The sequence below is a fragment of the Fringilla coelebs genome, assembly GCF_963513975.1.
Source record: "Fringilla coelebs genome assembly, chromosome: 3".
Taxonomy (NCBI): Eukaryota; Metazoa; Chordata; class Aves; order Passeriformes; family Fringillidae; genus Fringilla; species Fringilla coelebs.
In genome coordinates, this window is record NC_140030.1 from 49,906,284 (window position 1) to 49,921,490 (window position 15,207).

General features: G+C 38.9%; 1 protein-coding gene across 1 annotated transcript in view; it reads right to left on the reverse strand.

Annotated features, from left to right (window-relative positions):
* Positions 1 to 446: 446 nt before the first annotated feature.
* The window catches only part of MCM9 (minichromosome maintenance 9 homologous recombination repair factor), a gene marked incomplete at both ends in the record, with an annotated part of 46,848 nt that continues 32,087 nt past the window's right edge, over positions 447 to 15,207 (reverse strand). Inside the window, 6 exon segments of the mRNA XM_084202161.1 lie at positions 447 to 1,953; positions 4,056 to 4,201; positions 7,986 to 8,068; positions 9,536 to 9,739; positions 10,770 to 10,972; positions 13,672 to 13,846. Coding sequence (XP_084058287.1) covers positions 447 to 1,953; positions 4,056 to 4,201; positions 7,986 to 8,068; positions 9,536 to 9,739; positions 10,770 to 10,972; positions 13,672 to 13,846 — 2,318 coding nt within the window.

The following is a 15,207-nucleotide window of genomic DNA, read 5'->3' on the forward strand; positions in this document are numbered from 1 at the left end:
AAATATGCTGAGACAAATTGCACATACAGATGAACAAAATATAATGACATAGCTTGAGCACCATAATTTTTCTAAAGTGGCACAGTCACTTGGAAGGACAAGCTGAATAATGTCTAGTTGTGATTGTTACATGAAATAAAGTCAATTAAGACTGCTCTTCTGCAAGATCACTCATTCTGGACACATGAACATAGCTGTACAAGTCTTTAGGGTTCATCAGTTCAATCAAAACAGTGAACTGAGATAAACAGTCTTGGGAAGAGTTGAGAAAACTAAAAGCCAAATCAGGCCTGCAGCACACACAGTTCTTGCTTATAGTATATGGCCTTTAAAGAAAGCACATTCAGAGGTGGTTCTATTGAATGCTTTGAAAACCATGGATACAAGTGATAGAAGGGTGAAGATTCAGAAGAACTGCATGTTAAATAATTGGGAGGATAGAGATTTTACGTGCTTGGATTTTTCCTAACCTCTTTATCCCAATCAAAATCTAATGTAGCATCATCCAGCTCTGCTATGGAGAAGAGAGATGTCTTTGTGACCACGCTGGCTGTACTAGAATTTCCAAATGCAAAACTCTTCCTTTTGCTAGGATTGCTCACGTGTACCTGCAGCGACGGGCTGTGGTTTTCCTTGCTGGTGTCATTCTTAACAGCAGGTGAGGTTTGTGATTTTGCCTCAGGACGTGATACAAAGGAGAAGGTGGACAGCTTAGCTAATGTGCTGGAGCGCACTTTCCCTGTGCTTGGACCACCCAGTTTCTCCTCTGCTTCCCTTTTCTTCTCAGTGGGTGGAAGGGACACAGCATCAAAACTGGCATCAGAGCGTATTGCTGCGCTTTCTCTGATCTCTTTCCCTAAGGCCCGACTCTGCCGCTCCTCCTCCCCTTTATCATCAATTGATCCTTTTTCTAAACTACCTTCTCCTAAGCGAGTCAATGTCATCTTGCTTTTCTCAGGTGGGCAGCATTCTTCTGGAAGCTGCTCTCCCTGGAGCTGCTCTCCTGGCTTAAAAATAGTCTCACTCGGAAAATGAGAAAATTCTTCATTTGTCTTCTCTGAAGAATGACCAAGCTTTGTCCTTGGTCTGAAAGAAAATTTAGCTAGTTTAGCAGCTGGGGGACTTTCACTTTCTTGCTCATGGGAACTCACTAGCTTTGTTTCTTTCACTACTTGATCTTTACTTCTTTTTCTTATGGAAACTGCTGTACTTTTTGCTGCTACTGATATACTGTTCTCTTCTCCTCGCACAGAATCTGCATCACTTGAGAGATCTGGCAGGCCAGAGGCAGGTAATACTGAAGGAAGGGCCTCTGCCTCGGGGTCCTGTGTACTTGTAAAGAATCCATATGACTTCTCCCTGTGCAGCCTCTTCCAGCTTCTAGAAGCATGTTGTCTAATAACTGAATCCTGCACACTAGCACTTGGTGCTGGGTCTGCAATACTATCTTCCGAAGAACAGTTGGGTTCTTCAGTCCTTTTCCTCCTTAACTTGGAAACTTTGTCCTTTTGTTTCAGAGGAGCATGCAGATCCACAGCTGCTGGTGACTCTCTTATTCCGTTTTGCTTCCTTGGTATTGAAGCAGAGCTTTCTTCAGAACTTGAAGTTTTAGAAGTCAAATTATTTGGAGATATCTTGGGCACATGAGACTTCCTGAGAGAATTTTCTTCAGCATCAGTGCTGCTCTCTTCCATGCTGTCAAACCATGCCAGGCTGCTTGTATTTTTGTTATTACCATGTGCTGGGTTGCACAAAGGTTCTAGATGTATATTCCCTTCACAGCTGCCTTCAAGTAAAGGCGTCTGTGGCCCAGAGTTATCCCCTTCTTGATTTGAAGGTTCTGACTGAGACCTTTGCTTTGGCTGCCCAAATGCATCCTCATTTGAGCACCTTGTGGTAGTACTGAAATTTATTTCTTCAGGCTCCTGCTGGCATGAATTTTCCCCTTGCAATCTACACCATGGGAAAAAACACAACAGTAAATTAATTTTCTTCCTTTTTCTTTCTTCATTGCATTAGTGATACATAATATGCATGACTGGTGGAAAGCTACAAATAATGTAGGTCACAAAAGTATATTATTAAGTTTCACATACAGCTCTAAAAGCTGGTGTTGCAGTCTGTAATCTTTCAGCACCTTTGATAGTAAGTGGCAGAATTTAGGGTCCCTATTAGAAGGCAGGCAGATGGACAGAGAAAGCAACCTAAACCTAAACTACATTTCCTTGGGAAACCAAACAGAAAAAAAAAATCCCAAAACAAACAGCTTTGCACTAGTGACAATCATTGCTAGAGTCCCTTGCAGGTTTTACACATTCTGTAAGTCTATCTTGTAGAACAGGAACCTAAAAATCTTATCCTGAGCTAGGTAAAGTCTCACATGAGTTATTGGAATGGAAAATCTGGGTATTACTTGGAACAGTGGTTGTTTTTGGGTTTCTCTCATATTCACTATATATTCAACATGTCAAAAACATGAGAGAATGAAAGCATCTCAAATCACTTATAAAACTTAATTATCACTGTCTTTGGCTATAAGCATCATCAGGGCCCTCCAAAACAACAGAGGTACTTGAGGGAGGGTTCCTTCTAATCTCAGAATAGCTGATATTCTGTTTATCGTACCTAAACACATATTCTCCAAGGCAGACAGCAATCTGGTTTTTGCTAAACAGTTTCTCTGCTCTGGGAGAGATATAACACTATATAGACACGTATAGACATGTTTAGAATAATTACTATAATTGTTTACTAACATGTATATTCTTAAATTTTTAAATGGAAGGTGGCAGGAATGATATGACTCATCAGGAAGGGATGAGATATATGATACATGCTTGTTTTATTGAAATATAGTTTAGGGGGAATGCATGGAACAAACCTTGCAATACAGAATGGGTTGTTTTAAAGAGGACATTAATTTAGCATTCCCTAAGCTGTTTAAGAGAGAGAAGAAGAAATCAGCTTAATTTGCAGCAGAGGCCATTTGGTGGGATATTGGGAAAACCTTTATGGGCATTGGGTGGAGCAATCATGGAAGAGACTACAGAATGGCAACAGAAAATCCTCATCATTAGAAGGCTTCAGAGCAGATAATGTGAGCTCCTGCCAGGAAGGTCAAACGCAGCTTTGATCCTCTCTTTGTATTTGATCTCCCATCCCATCCTGCATTTCTATGACCCCTATGAATTATCTCTGTTTTAAAACTAGCTTGTGTCTGTCTGTTGAAGATATCTTACTTTCATCTGTTTCTGTTGGCTCTGTGGTTATTTAACACATCATTACTACAAGTTACAAAATAAGTCTCAAAAATATTCAAAGGAAAAGCGAATTCTCCCAGCTGTTTCCATTAATTTTAACAAAAATTAATCTTTTAGCTTCCTTTAACAGTAAGGAAAAACAAGTTTCTTTAAAGCTTAATCTCATTTGAAGAAGAAAATGTGAGGTTTTTGTTTGATTCTTTTTAAGTTTTATTTCCTTCCAGTTCTAGGGTTTTTCTCTCAGGTTAAAAGTTTTCATTAAAAGTTTTCTATTAATAACAACAAATAGGCGTCCCAAAGGTTATTGCAGTGAGCTGAAAACTAGAGATGCAACAGTGAAAATTCCAGCATGTAAAAAAGAAAAAAATCACCCCAAAAACCAGAACTTTGATTCAGGCTTATATGTTCCATAAACAGTAAGGGAAGGATCCTGAGAAGCCGAGTACAAAAGGTGGCTTAAAAATCATGAAGCAGATCTGTTGTATTTTACCAAACAAGTAGCAAAAAGTTATATAAAATTATTTGCTCAGCTACAGAATCTAGTATTTTGACTCTAAGAAGCACTTTTGAAACTTATCTGAGTATAATATTGAGATATGAGTTGGGAAATCATTAAAATATTTGTAAATTCTATAACCCAGAGGCAAAAGTGATCTTGCAATGATCTCTGAGCGCTTCTTTAAAACAATCTCCCTGATCATCCATGTCCTCTAAAGAAGGAGTCCCTTGCAGATACTATTGTGAAACAAATTCTGTTTCCCTTCAGAATTAGTTTGTTACTTTGTGTATTACAACCTGTCAAGTCTTTGTAGCTCTTTGTGCAGAAGATCTTTCAGCTCCAGCCGTTCCAATATGATTTCACACTGGGTTCGGTATTGCTCCATTGGATTTTCTGGAAATGAAGTGTGTAAGGCATTGATGCCTCCAAGAAGTGCACCCCCCTATGGCACCAAGGAGATAAAAAAAATAGAAATAGGAAACTACCTTTATTATTAAACACCAAATTTAAACAACAGAGACATGTTATCTGAAATTCTCTCTTAGATATTTTAAAGCTTAAGGTATTTGCTAACTGTATCCACACAAATAATCTTATTAGATCTGCTCACATGGTCAAAATTGCTCATAAACATAAAGCAATTACTTGACCAAGCCTGCAGTTTACTCATACGTGTTTATTTCTATTCACACATGGAATGGGAAGTCCGCCTAAAGCTTGAGAACATCAAGACTGAAAATTAAAATTAAGATTGAAGATATTTTCCAAGTACCTTGTAAAAATTGTGCCCATGTGAGGAATTATTTTAACTGAAGAAGTTCTGACTGCTAGAAGTTTTAATTAGCTTTGCCTAATTTCTTAAAGGAAAATACCCGGATATTAAGACTTGTCAACACAGGGTAAATTATTGTGCAGAAATATTTCTGAATAGCATTTTAAGAGTAACTTACTATTTGTGAATAATTCCAGTGAATCCTAAGTGATTTTCATCTGGGAAAATTTTTGCTGTACCTTGTAAAAATGAAGTTCGTTTTTATTGGGAACAGAGCATCTGCACAGTGATGTGTTCCACAACAAATAATCTAGAATAGCTCCGTAATTAATTGGAGAAAAACACCTCACACCACAAACCCTCTATTTTGCCACAGATTAGTTAGCATGTACCATTCCTGTCTAATGTATAAAGCTCAGTAGGTAATAAAAAAATACTGAGCAAAATACTGATAAAAGATAGCTGCTTTCAGACTGAGTACTGCCAACATGTGACCTAGGGACCCAGTGGAAAAAAGGACTACATGGTTGTATATCCTGAGATATACAACAGGGGCTACAATAATGTCTTGCCCTCACTGACATTTCGGTCCTTCACTTGGCCATCACAAGGAGCTTCTTTTAAATACTGTGTGTGCATGTGAAATTCTTAGTGAATTTAAGACATCTGTGAAGTTTAATTCCTGTGCTGCAGCTCATGTCTCTGAGATTCCTCCCCCTCTGAGATTCTGAGATATCATTTTGAGTAGAGCAAGGAAACCGTATGACAAAACCATTGCAAACTGAGGGCAGACGATCTTAAACAGAGAAAGTATTACAGGAAAAGTTAGTGGAAAGGAAAGGTGTAAAATGCCTAGGGATGGAAAGACAAATGATAAAAAGGAGTAAAAGAAGAGGGATTGGAAAGAGAATAAACCAAAGATGGGAACATGACCAAGAGAAGGAGAGAGATAATGCTAGCAAGAGAAAATGAGGCAAAGAAATGATCAAGCCGGGGTTTTGGAATATGCTCACAAAAACAAAGTAGGAAAGAGAAATAAAAAGGTGGATTAGAGGGCCAAACAAAACAAAATCTCCAATGAAGTTGGCTGCTGATGAAAATGTGAGAGTCTTCCTTCCCAAGAGAGCTCACAAGAAATAGCCAGTCACAGAAGAACTGTGAATTTCAATTTTATACTGGCAAGAACATGACTTATTGTAGAAGTAGCAAAGACTGCGTCAAAGAGGGAGTTTGCTGAGCTAAAAGGTTGCAGCCAGTCCTTCCAGAATGATACTGGCACTTCCTCATTTACAACTTCATTCTAGAGACTGACAATTAGGCAGCAAACACAGGATGTATCTGTACAAAATGTTGTGGGGTTTTTTTTCCTAGAGAAGGAATCTGTTTCTAAAAATAAACAAAATGCACGCTACTGCTTTTGCATGCTACTTACATCTTTTTTTAATAAAACAAATAAACCACTTCCTTCAAAAATAAACTACTTAAGTGATTATTCATACTTATCAGGAGGAAAGGAAAATCTGACCTTAAATAGCAAATCTCAAATTTGCATTTTCCTAGCAAAAATGAACATGTTTGCCTACTTGCTCATAAGAAGCTAAGAGTGGAGCAAAGATGATAAGCATACCAAGTACCCCCAGGTAATCTTCTGCAGTCATAATTCAGGCAAATTTCTCACTGACTCTTATTAGACAAAAATTTGTTACACAATGTAGGGGGTTTACCCTGGCCAGGTCAACCTGCAGCCCTTGAGGCAGTAAAAAATAAAACAGTGACCCACAGTTAAAACAATTCTTTTGCATTTACTTGTGCTGATCAGGTAGAGAGACACACACAGGGGATACATTCATTATTATTATTATTATTATTATTATTATTATTATTATTATTATTATTATTATTATTATTATTATTATTATTATATACATAGGCTTCACTTTTTGATCTGTCACCAAAAAAACCCAAAACAATCAGTATTTCAGAGTTCTTATATTCAAAACCACATTAATTTAAAACCACTGTCCCATCAATTTTCCATCTAGTTAATTACAGGTTTAATTACAGCTAATGAAGACTAATGTGGTATCTTCTGCAGTTTCAACAGCTTCATATTTTAACTTGATGCAGTGCTGTCATTGAAAAGCTCAGTTCTTCAAAACAGTGCAAGATGAAGTGCAGCAGACAGTGAAATAATTTTCCTACTTAATAAGGTCAGGCCCTGTAGTATTTTTGAGATAAATTCCTTTTGCAATGTTGTGCAATATATTATCTTGGCATAAACTGCAATTAGTCTCTCAACCCTCACTGAAAGGACAGGGGAGATTACAAGTGCCTACCTGCCATATATGACTTTGTGCATCTATCCTGAAGACCTTTGTCTCCAAAAAAAGGAGCGTGTCTACTTCCACAAAGGTCTTTCAGGCCTATTGAACTAATAGGTGCTCTGTAAAACTGTTTTAATTTGAAAATATTCAAATCAACCTATACAGGAACATAGGAAATGCCATTTTGGGTCAGACCAGTCAGCTGAGCAGCAGAGAACACCATCTCTGACAGAGCCAAACACAAACATTTCAGATGTGCTAAAAACCCCCATACATAAAACTTTGGATAATCTCCTCGTGGTAATTTTTTTCCTACTCCAAAGCCTGAAGACTTATTTATCTTAAAAATATTCTGTTTGAACGAATAGTGTCTATATTATTTTCCATATTTCTACTAAAAAAAATCCCTTCTTCAGATTCACATTTCTTTTATTAATTCTAAATGTGCTGCTTTTTCAACATCCTAATAACAATATTACAGTAAACTAAAATCTAACCCTTCACATTTTTTCAATGCCTGTTTGCATAGAAACATTACATAAATCCATGTGATAATTGGAATTCATGATTTCCAACCAACAAAAGTTTTGGAATTTTAAGGTTTCTAAGAATAAAATTTGTCTTCTGAGTTTTACTATTACTACCAAAATAGTTTAAAATTATTTAATGGCAAAATAAATTGTAGGTCTAGAAAACTGTTTGAACTTGCTCCAAAGAATGATTTGGTTCTCTCATACCTAATTAATGAGTGACTATATAACATCATGGAAGAAAATCCTGACAGAGGCTATTAAACACAGTGATATACACACAATTTCTGCCTCAAAATGTCTTTAAAATGTAACTACCAAAAGCCAACAGTGTGCCAAAACTTCACTTAGACTGCATAGTCTATAAAAAGGGTAGCAGGCCTTTATGCTAATCCAGATTTTTCAGTATAATCTCTGTTTAAGGATTTTAACAATCAATATGGACTAAAAAAGACTTGTCAAGGTCTCTGATTGCCTACTTTGCATGAATCCCTAAAATCCTTTTCAAAGAGAAGAAGGGAGCTGGCACATATCTACATGTAAAACTGAATCCCTTAAATGGAGTATTGCACCAATGGCAACGTCTTCAAGGAACCTTACCTGCATAGAAGATTCCATCACTGACACTACAGTTACAGCATCTTCCAAAGTCACAGTGTCCCTAAACATCAACCGGGCATGAGCTATCAGAAATAAATGGGTGCAAGTGTTACCAAAGTCAAAAAATAATTTTTTGGGTTTTTTTACTAGAAGGAACAAGATATTAAAATTTCTTCAGCCCTCAAACACTCATGCATGGGCATAACTTAAAAATAAATACAATGATTTTGATTTCAACGTCAATTTCAGCAGAAACTGGAAGGATTAGTTTTTCTAGTGAACAATGGGGTGTATTTTTCAAATTGCAGTTACAGTGACAGAATAAAAATGCTTAAAATTCTGCAGTTAAAAAATGTAAAGTGCTGGATATCACAACAGGTGCGATATGGAACATCCTTATCTACACAGGCACATGCCATCACCATAGAGTAAAAAATAAGGTCTAACTTTCATCACAGGTCAGAAAAAAATTTGTTCTTCTACCTGGTCTGTGTCAGAGATTTCGTATTATTTAAAATGCTTTTCTCTACAATAGCTTTATTTTTTTCTTCATTCTTTTTCTTCATTCAGCAGAATAAAAGTGATTTTTGTAAAGAGATATAATGCAAATAATTTACCACATGAAGCCTTTTTCCTAATTGGCCATGGAAGCACACTCAGTTCTTATTCAGCAATAGAAAGACAGGTTAGTTAATACCATCTAAATAATACTTTGAAAGAACAAAATCCTACTAAAAGCCCCAATGTCATGATAAGAAGGGAAGAAACACTGAATGGGAAAATTACATGTGAATCTTGAAAAGTTAGGGATGTCTTTTACTTAAATGGAGAATGTCTTTCCTTCAAAATAGAGAACAAAACACAAACATCTAAAGTAGGAGGCTCTACACTGCCATTTATGTTTGCTCTACAAAATACAGTACATTATTTTAAATTCATCCTGAACATATTTGATATGCCATTTTATAAAATAAAATAAACAGAGACTTACTGTTTCCTTTGAGTTCTTTCTTGTAAATGAAATATGACTTGACTCAGAGTTGGAAATTTTTGAGTTGTATGGCAAAATATGGGCTTGACTACTAATACTTCAGGAAACAAAAAAATGTTGTATTTTATGTGTTAATTATTTTAGGATTATTAATACTTTGAAAATACACTTCTTTTGTTATATTAATTTCAGAGTAGAAGCAAATATTTGACTCAAATGGAGCCAAGTAAATCCTGAGATTGCCTCTCCTAAAGACACATAATTTCTGAGATTTTTCTCTTGAATGTGGCTTCTTTCAGAGGTTTTAATATTTATTATATACATGAGAATTTCAAAATTAAAACTGGCTTTGATAGTCTAAATGTAACACCCTTTCTCACACAAAATCTCCAACCCTGAGGTTTTTTAGATGAGAAAGATAAAACAAAATCACACAAGAATCACCTATCCCTACCTCCACAGAAAAGCTGCTACTCTGCTTACTGGCTATAATTATACTGTTCTATTCCTTTCATAAAGGTTAATTGTTAGCCTAAAAATAAAAATGCCAAGGCCTTACCTTCTGCAAGGCGTATCAGGCTCTCCAGCAGGCGGATGGTGGTGCGGGCAGCGTTCCTGAAGTCACTCTGACGCTGCATCTGATAGTAGCGAACAAGGATCAGGTTGCTCTCATCAGACAATTTTGGCTGTATGCTTTTTATAAGGCAGAAGTAGGTCTTCATCCTTTCCATGCTCCAGAGCTTTTCTGACTTGCTTGGGCAGCCTGCGTTACAACACCCTTGTTGGTAATTCTATAACAACAGACATCAAGCTTCTTCCTACAACTCCTGCTAAATGGACAGTTGACTATGAAAGACACATTATTGTACTTTTGGGCATACTGGCTGTCTGTACACTAGTCCTCAAGGACTTGGTGAAATTCCAGTGCAGAATTTTACACACCATCCAATCCCTTCCCTATCAAAATCCACAGTAAAGCCTCCTAATTTCTAGAGGACTGCTGTCAGCCTCACTGCCCACCAGATGGTACAGGCAGTGCAAAGCGCTCAGGAACTCTTTAAAATCAAAGATGCTACATGAATGTATGCACCTCCTCTGGCTCTTTTACCTACTCTGTTGGAGCTAAGAGCTACCTGCCATATTCTGAACACTTTTTGTAGGGAAGCATTTTGGAAAGGAAAGGAAGCTAGCTGAAGAAGCTCCCTGTAACCACACTTCCTCTGTAAAGGGGATCGAAGCCATGTTCCATGACATGGATGGGGAAGGGGCTGGTCAGAATCAAATCACACTGCCTTTCCTCATTCCAGAGCACAAAGCTCCACATGGAGAATGCTATTGCTCATTCTTTGAGCCCTGCAGAACATGCATCTCTGAGCTGTTCTGCCTGAAATAAGTTTCTGATCAACAGCAAGTACAATTGCAAGGCATGTAGGATCTGCAGATCAAACACTGTAAAGGTCTGAGATGGAAACAATCCACTTACTGAGCAGCCGGGCTGAAATCTCTTATAAATTATCCCAGAGTAAAAGTAGAGGGTTCTCAGCTCACCCCTCTTAATTAATTAGTGATCTACTTGAAGAATAACCATACAGCAGAAAACCACCGTGATAAAAATGTAAACACTGCTTAATTTGAAAGATTCAAGAATAGCAAACTAGAAAATGGAGAAAAATAAAAAACCCCCAAAAAACCTCCAAACAAGCAAGCAACAAAACCAGAAATCAACCAACCAAAAAAGAAACACCCAACAAAAACCCCAACCCAACCTTATGATTTAAAAAGACTACTCTTACCTTTATTTTCCAAGATGAAGGATGAAATTATGTGGTCCCATTCCTCATTCTTCGTATCTAACAATACTAAAACCAGGTCAAATCTGCTCAGCAGGGGACTGCCAAGAGCTATGTTGACAGAGACAGACTCATTGGGGTCATAATGGCCTTTAGGGTTTGTTGCTGCCAGGATAGTTGTCCTTGTGCTAAGCTTGCACACCAAGCTAGAGAAAGGTATGGTGAACATTATTATGGTTGAATAAAATTGGATAGGGAAAAGGATTCCAAAGCTTTTAAAAACTTTTGTGGTTTTATCCTATAAAGAGCGCCCATCTTATCTTGAAAGACCATAAGAGCTAAACAATGTACACAATTATTGTATTAATATTTATTATATGTACAGCATTTTTCAGTCAGAGATTAGCAACTAGACAGAGTGATCTGGATACCAGTGAAAACCAACACTATTTCTCAGAAATAAATATTGCATTGCAGGATTTTACAATGTACAAACACGTTTGAACGCTGGAAAGCAACATTTTTGCTTAATTCATATTTTAAGAGAGCAAAATAAAATGTGACATGAATGTATGTTTTATTCCTGTGTATAAACAAGAATATGAACCCAAGTTAGCAGTGATGGAGCCATACCAACTGAAACAGCCATTTTCCACTCTTAACCATGATGTCCTAGCATGTAGATGTAGGGAGAGATTATTTTTACCCTAGTAATCCAAATGCACTCCTTTTTGGTTAAGGCAGCAGCAGAAGCAGTCTAACTTTGGTTTGTCACTGAGCTATTTCTAGTCAGCTCCTGAGTAACTGCTGCCTCACGTCCAAAGTTCTTCTGTAACTGAGAGGAAGGACCACAGATCTTCCACTAGTTTATACCCAACATGAAAAAAACTTATTCTCCCATGCACCAAAATAAGACCTAAATTAACAAGGTGCCTAACCTCTGTGTGCCAAGTTAGTACTCAACAAATCCTCATTATATGTAGTCCTTAAAAATGAGCAACTGGGCATCTATGTGCAAGTTAGCCAACTGTGTTTGGGTCTATCAAATCCAAACAGCTGCAACAAGGAACTCAGCTGAACTATGTCCCTGCCTTTCTAAGGAGACAGGACCATATTGATCCTAAGTATTTGTGCCCAGCTGGCAAAGGCTGGTAATTACCCAGGTGAGAGCAACATGACCCTGAGATTAGCTCGGTTGGTAAGAGCATGGTGCTAAAAACACCAAAGTTGTGGGTTTAATCCCCACATAGGCCATTCACTTAAGAATTGGATTTGATGATCCTTGTGGGTTCCTTTCAACTCAGAATATTCTGTGATTACTTGTCTGCTGTCTGATGAAGAGGATGGAGATGCTCAGAATAAGGGAAGGATATGATGATCACTTAGAGGAGCCAAGATATGACTGGAACAAGAGCTGAGTGGAAGGTGACGAGAAGGAATATGGAAAGGGTGATGCCTTTTGGGTAGCAGAGATTTCAGAAACACCAGCCAGGAAATAATTTGGGCCTGAATAAGAGCTGCATATGACTGACAAATTGAAATATGAGCTCAAAGATCCAAGTGGTGGGCGGGGGTAGTGGGGGAGATAAAAAATTTGAGCACACACTACTTTGAAAAAAGAAAGGAAGGAACTTAGGGCAACCAGGAGTTTATAGTTAGGCCACACCCAACATACAAAATTCAGTAGCCTGCAAATCTCTTGGAAAATACAGCAGCCTGGAAATCTCCTGATGTGCTTTGGTTACCAAGCAATATTATTGGATTTTACAGGACAGGAGGACATCATAGCCTCAAACTGTGCCAGGAGAGGTTCAGGTTGGACATCAGGAAGAATTTCTTCACTGAAAAAGTGGCTGCCTGTGTGTTTTTATTTTGCAGGTTTATTGTTTGATTTGTGCTTTGGTAGTCTTTTTGGGTTTTTTTCTCCCCCTGTTTTAGAGGGACACAGACCTGCCTTTGTTATTCAATCGAGCCAGGTGTCGGTTTATCTGTTTGTTATTTAGCTACTTTCTTGCCAAATTTCAAACCCCTTCCCCCCCACACATCCAGTCGTTAAGCCCTCTTGTCCCAAGCAGTTTTCCTCCCTTGTATCCCCTGCCTTGTGTTCCACCCCCAGTTTTCCTGATTAGTTGAATATTGTACCCTCCCTTGAGACCTGCCCCCCTTTATAAGCTGTTGTTTGCCCCCAGTTCATTGCCTGGGACCCCGGGACTTGGGGAGCGTAACATCAAATAAAGTAACCCAGTGCCACCCCAGGCCCTTTTGTTCCGTGCTGCGCCCCCACTGGTAGCTGGGATTCTGTGGAACCCCAAAAGAGGGGGACTGTCGCCCCCACCACTGCACCATCTAGCCAGGATGTGCAACAGCTGCCCAGGGAGGTGATGGAGTCACCATCCCTGAAGGTGTTCAAGAACTGACTGGACATGGCACTTAGTGCCATGGTCTAGTTGACAAGGTGATGATCAGTCACAGGCTGGACTTGATGATCTTCAAGGTCTTTTCCTAACTTAATGACTCTGTGATTTTGGAAAAGTGAAGCCCCACTTTCTGAGTTGCAACAAAAAAAGTCACAAAGCTTCTCATTTCACATAGGATTTTTACAACCACTCGCTGCAAAAGGCAAGAAAAAGGATGCTAAGTCTTTGTAGAAAAGTTCCCTGGCCTATAGCAGTAGATTGAAAACCCAGCAGTGAAGAGGGTATGCATTTATTCTGATTGCTTGCAGCCTCTGGCCTAGTGCACTGTTGTATGAAATGCTGACTTGTCTAGTTTAAGAATATTGTTGACAACAAAACTATTGCATACAATGAAGAAAACAGATATGTTTAATCAGCATCCCTCCAACATGTAAGTACAAGAGAAAAATCTCATGTTGTTTTCTCACATGTGCTAACATGCCACTTACCCTGCCTTTGCAACACTAATGGTTTGTTGCTCCATTGCCTCGTGGATACTGGTTCTGTCATGCTCCTTGATACTGTTGAACTCATCAATGCAACAGAGGCCTCCATCTGCAAGCACCAGTGCTCCAGCTTCCAAATTCCACTCCCCAAATTCCTTCACAGCAGTCACTGTCAAACCTGAAGAATCAAATACTTCAGTCAGTCTCTTCCTTAAAATGCAGGAGTAAACTTGAGTGAAAGAAAGGGACCCAGCACAGTGGCTTGAGCCATGGATAGAGGGCAAACCAGCAGGAAAGCTCCATCATGTACTTCTACCATATAATTTAACTCACTTTACAGCTACCAGCAAGCAATCCCACTAGTACTGTGGTGGGTTAGGCTGGAGCTGTGTAGCAGATTCTGCTAAGCTTCCTACGCTTGGATTGTGACTTGTTTTAGAACTTTGTTAAATGAACAAAAGGGATTAGCATACAAAGACTAGAGCTGGCAGATCATAATGAAAGTTGGGGCAAAGATTGCAAAATTATGGAACCAACCCATTCAGGTCCTCCTCACATCAGCTACTAAAATGGACAGAAATTTTGGAGCTGCAAAGCAAAGTTTGGGAAAAAAAAAATCTTTCAATTGTCATTCAACTCATGGCCCCAGAAAGTGGTGTCAAATTTTTCCCATAAACTAAGGACATTACATTTCTTTATGAGTTTATGGTTTCCTCTAAGCATTAAAGAAAAATGAAAAACCAAACCAAAGACGACCAAGGATTAAATGGGGGAAGAAGTAAAAAAAAAAAAAAAGGAAGAAATAAAAAAACACTGTGTGGATAGCCAGTCAAAACCCCTGCACAACTGTGGAAACTGCCACTCATTAGCAAGTATGTGCAGCTCCCTCCAATCCTTCTACTCCCTATTTCCCTGCTTCTTCTCTATCTTTAGCCCTTCTTTTCCATTCCAGTGTTCAGCTGAAAATATCCTAGTAGCTGACAAGCTGTAACCAGCTTAAAATCTCCTGGAATTCTTTTGCAAAACCTGCACAAGAATCCCCCCGCCTCACCATTTGGTTCAAGGCTGCAAAGACCTTCTCATCACTGTGCAGCCCACCACAGTACCTATTTGCTTGCAAATGACCAGCAAAAAGTTACTGGAATTGAATGCTTCCTGATGACATAATATGTACTTCAAATTCTAATAAGGAATCTGCTCTACTATCCAATCTTTCTTGGTTTTCCTGGACTGCGTGCCGAACACCGTGGGCAATCAATCACACAGCAGAATTACAGAAACACAGAGCACCAGGCAGTACGACAGCCTGGCTGCGCATTTATTTCTGAATATTCAGTGGTGGGGGTACATAACTTGCCCCCCGGAGCACTTTCTGCTCTCCCCCCGAGCCGTGAGGGATGTCACCGGCTCTGCAGTGCTGTGTCACCGTGCTCCGTGCTGTCCCCTGTGCATGGCAGCCATGAGCTGGCCTCTGCCGCAGGCTCCTGCCGCCACACAAGATGGCCTCCCCTGCTGCACACGGGGCCCTCTCACTGGCAA